Source organism: Raphanus sativus, chromosome 7, assembly GCF_000801105.2.
Source record: "Raphanus sativus cultivar WK10039 chromosome 7, ASM80110v3, whole genome shotgun sequence".
NCBI classification, from domain to species: Eukaryota; Viridiplantae; Streptophyta; class Magnoliopsida; order Brassicales; family Brassicaceae; genus Raphanus; species Raphanus sativus.
In genome coordinates, this window is record NC_079517.1 from 18,656,768 (window position 1) to 18,663,442 (window position 6,675).

Here is a 6,675-nt window from a genome sequence, read left to right on the forward strand (position 1 = left end):
TAATCAAATAAAGTTGTTTATTTGACATTAATTTTAAAAGTTCTCCAAGAGTTGTAGATATTAAGGGTCAGATCCTAGAGGGTAATCTTTTGGACCAGAACTTTTGATACTTTGGAATCATCTGAGTGAGAAGTTTTGTGTAAAGGCATTAACAATGTATTGGTGATATTCACGCGACTCTTAGAAGTCTTTTGTCTTTGGTGGTAAGCCAAGAGGGAGATATCACTAAGTAGATACAAAGAGAGCATCTTTACACTTGCATGCCTCAAACTCATGAAATATGAAATTTTGTTAATATTCTTGAAAATATTTGCACAGCCACAAATGCATGCTAATTAAGTTTCCTTTGAACTAGGACTATTAGTTTTTCTATGGTTTCACCTTTTTTCAAACCCTCCTTTCATTTTTTTTAAACCTTCCTTTTTCTTTGGTTTCACATTTGGTTGGAGTGCAGATTCATTTTTAGCTTTTTAGCTCAAAATTGTTGAATAAGAGGATCATATTTATTCATCAGATCTCTCTGATTTAGTAATCTTTGTGATTCATAGAAAGCTTCAATAAATGTGATGTTTCTTATGTCGACATCTCTATTTCATTTTTTTAAATCTATCTAATTCTAGTTATTTTGAACTTTGGAGTTAGTGGAGTGTTCAACTACATCTGTAGGACTTGTTAGGTCCACAAAGCCACACAGTTTACAATCTGAAAGTGACCGATTGGGTAAAAGATGAGCACTACATCGCATCGAGATTTGTTCTTATCTGGGCATAATCTAAACTTCACTATCATTTACTTCTGGTTCTATGTATTATTGTATAGACTTTATGCTAACAGCTAAAGCTTTGGTCGTAAAATGGAAAGCTGATTGACATTGATTGTTATATATTTATGTTCATATCGATTAAGTGACCGGAATAGTAGCTAAGTTCCTACGTGTCTTCTATTTATCAACTTAACGTGTCTTTTTGTGGTAATTTGTCTGAAAGGATCTTCAAGCACTAAACAGGAAGAGTCAACATAGCGAAATTCTATCTATTATAAAAAGAACCAACCTTGCTTCTCCACAAACTCATCTCTCTCTCTCTCTCTCTCTCTCTCTCTCTCTCTCTCTCTCTCTCTCTCTCTCTCATCGACACACAAAGCTATGGAGCACAACAAGATTGATACAGAGCGTCAAGATTCATACAATGATCAACAGAAATGGGTTCTTGATTCTTCTCTCGATAGTAGGGGAGAGATTCCTGTTCGGGCTAGAACCGGAGCTTGGAGAGCTGCACTCTTCATCATTGGTATGTATATCAAACTTTGTAAGGAGATCCTTGGTATGAGATATTTACTTTATAATCTTATGGTTTAATATATGTGTACATGCAGCAATCGAGTTCAGTGAGAGGCTAAGTTATTTTGGGATAGCTACAAGCTTAGTGGTCTACTTAACGACCATTCTTCACCAAGATCTTAAGATGGCTGTAAGAAATGCAAACTACTGGTCTGGTGTCACTACTTTGATGCCTCTTGTTGGAGGCTTCCTCGCCGATGCTTATCTTGGCCGTTATGCCACTGTCCTACTTGCAACCATCATCTACCTTATGGTAATAACTTCTACTCGAAAATTCGATATTAACTCCGTGTTCAATATTTCAAATAGAAAAACCTTATTATATAAATTTTCTAATGTTATATGTTGTGGACCTTTTGTAGTAGACTAGTAGCACCTCTTGGACATATATATATCTCAAATCTCATTAACACCCCAAATTGTTAGGATGGTTGTTCGATATATTAAATTATAACTGTTTGTCAGCATGTGCTACTGATGCATTCGAACAAAGTGATTTTGAAAATATTTGGGAACCTTAATATAAAGAAAAAGAAAAATGTCAATATTGTGTTATTTATTTTGACTTCAGTCAAAGCTTGATGGTGTGTTTCTTTTGACTTCAGTCAAAGCTTGATGGTGTGTTTCTTTTGTTTCTTGTCTTTGTTGATATTTTTTTTTCAATTACAGGGTTTGATTCTGTTAACATTATCTTGGTTTATACCGGGATTGAAACCATGTCACGAAGAAATGTGTGTGGAGCCAAGGAAAGCTCACGAAATAGCCTTCTTCATTGCAATCTACTTGATCTCCATAGGCACTGGAGGTCATAAACCATCCCTTGAGAGCTTTGGAGCTGACCAATTCGAAGATGACCATCCTGAAGAACGTAAGATGAAAATGTCTTACTTTAATTGGTGGAGCGCAGGTCTTTGCGCTGGTGTTTTAACCGCGGTGACTGTCATCGTCTATATAGAAGACCGGATTGGTTGGGGTGTGGCTGGTATCATACTCACCTTAGTCATGGCTACATCGCTTTTGATCTTTCTTATTGGTACACCGTTCTATCGTTATAGAGCACCTTCGGGTAGCCCGTTGACGCCGATGTTGCAAGTCTTTGTTGCTGCCATTGCCAAAAGACATCTTCCTTATCCCAGTGATACTTCTCTTCTTCATGAGTTGTCTAGAGAAGAATATACAAAAGGACGGCTTCTTTCCACCACAAATAATCTTAAGTAAGTGCATTGCAACTTAAGAGTTACAACTAGAGTCATCGTATACTTATGTTCAGTTCCAGTTTAGATTCGGTTTTGTCAATGCATAACACTAGTAAACAAAAGTAAAATCTAATTTAATAATAAGGATGGATTTGTTACATGTTCTATTAGAATTCAAGTTTTTTTTTTGTTTTAATATACAATCTAGTTTCAACAAAAAAAAAAGTATATTATTTTTACTTGGTTTTATTTGTATTGTATTTACCAGTTTCCGATCGGTTTCGGATTAAACACTTAATTTCCAACTTCTAAATTTCTTTAGTATCTATACATGGGACTAACTTACAAATGGTTTGCAGATTTCTAGACAAGGCAGCCATTATCAAAAACCGAGGAAGCGAGAATGTTATGGCCGAGAAGGAGAGTTCTTGGAAACTCGCAACGGTAACAAAAGTAGAAGAACTGAAGCTACTCATCAACATGATTCCAATATGGTTCTTTACATTAGCCTTTGGCATATGCGCCACTCAAAGCACAACATTTTTCATCAAACAAGCCATTGTCATGGACCGGCACATTGGTCACAGCTTCATAGTTCCTCCATCATCCATGTTTGCTCTCGTAGCTCTCTCCATGATCATCTTCTTAACAGTCTACGAGAGACTCCTCGTGCCTCTTTTGAGGCACCTAACAGGAAATGAAAGAGGTATTAGCATTCTAAAAAGAATCGGAATCGGTATGGTTTTCTCCTTAATCACCATGATCATTGCTGCTATAGTTGAGAGAAAAAGATTGGATTATACTAAGCACCATCACATGACTATGAGTGCTCTATGGTTAGCACCTCAATTCATAGTTATAGGTATAGCGGACGCATTGACCCTTGTGGGTCTTCAAGAGTATTTCTACGACCAAGTCCCTGATTCGATGAGAAGTTTAGGCATAGCGTTTTACCTTAGTGTGATTGGAGCAGCTAGCTTTGTCAACAATCTTTTGATGACGATTAGTGATCATTTGGCCGAGGCAATCTCAGGGAAGAGCTTGTTCGGTAAAGACCTCAATAGCAGCCGCTTGGATCGCTTTTACTGGATGTTAGCCGCTTTGACCGCTGTGAATATATGTTTCTTTGTGATTGTAGCCAAAAGATATACTTACAAGAATGTGCAATCAAGTGTGGCTGTTGCTGATGGTGGCGATGACATCGAGGCAGCTTCGCTGGCTAATACTTCAAAATATACTTAATATCGCTATTGGTCACCCTGTTATGTTTTTAATAGTTTGGTGTTCTTATTTAGAAAAAAAACAATCCAAATTTATATAAAAAGAAACTTATATCAGTTCTTATTTGACAACTTGGTGTAGACATGTGACATAACTTCCCTAGAGAGCAAGTCGTCTGGGAACTCTTGTTTCCCTAAGGTTTCTCATCTTGCTGATTCCCCTCTGGGATAAATGTCTGGTTTGTGAATGGTGCCTACTGGTATCATTTTATGTTGTTTCTTTAATGAGTTGATTCAAAATATTCTCCTTCACAGCATGATTATATCAACAGATATATCAACTGTAGATCCCAAAGATATCACTCTACAACAGGGTTTTCATGTTTATGTCAAAAATCATATTATTCACAACTATACATTCTATTCCATGCCTTGCCTAAGTAAGCTTTGCGAATATCTGTAGTTTAAAGCAAAAGAGTGAGCTGGCCAAGAACTTCAAACATAAATTAATCTACTTCAATGTATTTTAGCAGTCATACTAACCTGATTTTGATTGTTGTTGAGCAATGCCATATTAACTAAATGACTAACTCCTTTGGAAAAGAAGAGAAGCTTAGGTGTAGAATGATGTGGACAAACGAAATGTTTCAATTGGTTTTCATGTTTTTTCAGTTAAAGACATGCCATTTTCTCATTACTCTTAAAAAATCTGATGAATGGGGTATAGGGATCAGCCAAAATTGTTGGATGTCAAAATGCATGGATGGAGAGCGTTCCGTCTTAGAGGGAAGAACTCGCGCGGACAGATGTGGACAAAGCTTGTCAACCGCAGGAGAGTCACTTGTATTATTATTGTGTTGATTCATACTAAGCCATGTGTTTTTACTAGCATATTTAACAAATTATTCACGATTAAATCGAAATAGCTTTTTAATCAAAGTACTATACGTATCCAGCGAGCAAAGCTAGGAACGCCCTGGTTAACGGCGAACGCCATGTAATACCCTGGCGGAGAGACGGCGCCGTTAAGTGGAGCCGTGCATTGAATCCTGTAACGTCCTTCTCCGTCAGGTATTGACGGTCCAACGGTCAACTTGACGAGCCGTTGACCTTGAGAGAACGAGTGCGTGGCAAAAGGCGCGCTTCCCCAGTTGATCTGAATCGTCTCCACAACTGGCAACGGCACAGTCACGAACACGTCGAAGACCTCACCGTATCGCACGATCTGCGGAATTTCTCGGATCTCGGGCCGGAGATTGGCTCGATCCGGTGAAAGATACTCGGGCGAAAACGCCTCGATGCGTAACTCGGTGGGAAACTCGGCGTTGAACTTGTAGAAATAGTGAGGGTTACTTCCGGCGAGGAGGATCCGACCGTCGGGTAACAGATTCGCCGTCGAATGGTACATCCTCGGTACGGTTCCTGGATTCAGTGTCATGAATCGCAATCCGATTGGTTGATCGGGTCGGTATAGAAGCGGGTAAAGACACGGGTCGGATCCCATTTCGAATCCTTGGCTTCCCGCTTGAGCTCCGTTTATGATCAGAATCTCTCCCGTCGGTAGATTCACCATGTCTCCCATGATCCTCCCGAACGGCATCTCCTCCGTCACCCAAGCCGGATCCTCCGCGGTGGCGACGATTCGACCGCAGGTTCCGTGCGCCGGTGCGTCGACGGCACGCGCCGTGAAAGCGCCCGGTTGAGCTCCGCCGCATATTAGGATCTCCGCCGTGGAGAAATCTCCTTGGATTGCTAGCATCGCTGATGATCCACCCGACGGATAGTTCCTCGGACCGCCGTCTAGAGGCGGATATTCTTTCACGACGACGTTTATACGGTGGTCGTATTTGACGGCGCGGCTGTTGGCGAAGACGAAGAGGTTTCCGCCGTCGTCGGGGAGGAGATGAACGTAAGGGTAGAGATTATCCATCTGTTTATCCTCCACGTCAGCAAGAAACTGAAACGGAACGGCGCCATTTTGGCGAGGAGGGTAATACTCAACCGTATTGGTTCCTCTCCCACCGACGATGATAACCGAACCATCCGGTAATATCTGGTTACTAGCGTACCAGCGGCCGGTTATTAACTCAGTATCTTGGAGCTCCACCCAATCGCAGGTCTCGTTTGGGTCACACGGTTCGAATTTCCTTATCTTTTTGAACCCGTCTCTATCGCCACCCGTTTGAAGCAAAGAACCGTCGGGTAAAAACTGACCCGAAGAGCACCACGTGTCGGTTTGGATCATCAGTGGTCGGATCTGGTTTGTAGCAAGGTCAAATAGAACCGAATGAGCGTAGCAATCACGTTTCAGGACGGCGTCGTTTGGATCTTTCCGGCACCGGTGCCGGCCAAGAGCTTTTCTCGAGGGACCAATATTCGTCCGATCGAGAAGAACCACCGTATTGAACCGGGTAACTGCCGTGTGCATAGAGGCTATACCGGCGTCTTGTACTATGAGCTCCCACGTGCCTGGTAAGTCAGCACGTGTGATGGAGAAGAGAAGAAATATAACTACGATTTCTGGAATTTTATAACGAACCAGTTCTGCCATTTTTGTTGGCTAAGCTTGAATTCTTGTAAGCTTTTTGCTTCACTGACATGTTTTAAAGAAGATCAAGTGGGGAAAAAGTGGTACACAGTGAATTGATCACAGCCCTTGATATTGAATGAGATGATTTTTTGATTCGACGATCGGATAACTAAAGACTCTGTGCAGCTGACACAATAATAAAACTAAAAGACTGAGGGTCCTATGGACACATTCGATCTAGCTACAGTTGAGTATTGTATTATTAGCTAAAAATAAAAGAATCTTCTAATTTTTTCCCTCAAGCTTATATCGTTAAAAATTTGTGTTAAGTTCAGAATACAATTGATTAACTTCAAAAGCGAAGTTTATATGGCCATTTTAAATGGATGA

The 6,675-nt window shown here is 40.5% G+C and overlaps 2 protein-coding genes across 2 annotated transcripts; one reads left to right on the forward strand and one right to left on the reverse strand.

Annotated features, from left to right (window-relative positions):
• The first annotated feature begins 1,104 nt into the window (after positions 1 to 1,104).
• On the forward strand, positions 1,105 to 3,878 carry LOC108814723 (protein NRT1/ PTR FAMILY 5.7). Its single transcript, XM_018587347.2, has 4 exons — positions 1,105 to 1,289; positions 1,375 to 1,592; positions 2,009 to 2,553; positions 2,895 to 3,878. The coding sequence occupies exons 1-4, from the start codon at positions 1,145 to 1,147 to the stop codon at positions 3,775 to 3,777; spliced, it is 1,791 nt and encodes a 596-aa protein (XP_018442849.1). The 5' UTR covers positions 1,105 to 1,144; the 3' UTR covers positions 3,778 to 3,878.
• A 696-nt stretch (positions 3,879 to 4,574) lies between these two features.
• LOC108814110 (aldehyde oxidase GLOX) lies at positions 4,575 to 6,410 on the reverse strand. The gene has a single exon (XM_018586604.2). It carries the CDS (start codon positions 6,304 to 6,306, stop codon positions 4,690 to 4,692), a length of 1,617 nt encoding a protein of 538 aa, XP_018442106.2. The 5' UTR covers positions 6,307 to 6,410; the 3' UTR covers positions 4,575 to 4,689.
• Positions 6,411 to 6,675: the final 265 nt, after the last annotated feature.

What these genes read in the sequence shown, in the direction of transcription:
- LOC108814723 (XM_018587347.2), top strand. Translation starts at nt 1,145, where the DNA reads ATGGAGCACAACAAGATTGATACAGAGCGTCAAGATTCATACAATGAT. An exon ending in AGCTGCACTCTTCATCATTG is followed by an intron (nt 1,290 to 1,374) that starts GTATGTATATCA and finishes GTGTACATGCAG; the next exon opens with CAATCGAGTTCAGTGAGAGG. An exon ending in CAACCATCATCTACCTTATG is followed by an intron (nt 1,593 to 2,008) that starts GTAATAACTTCT and finishes TTTCAATTACAG; the next exon opens with GGTTTGATTCTGTTAACATT.
- LOC108814110 (XM_018586604.2), bottom strand. Translation starts at nt 6,306, where the DNA reads ATGGCAGAACTGGTTCGTTATAAAATTCCAGAAATCGTAGTTATATTT.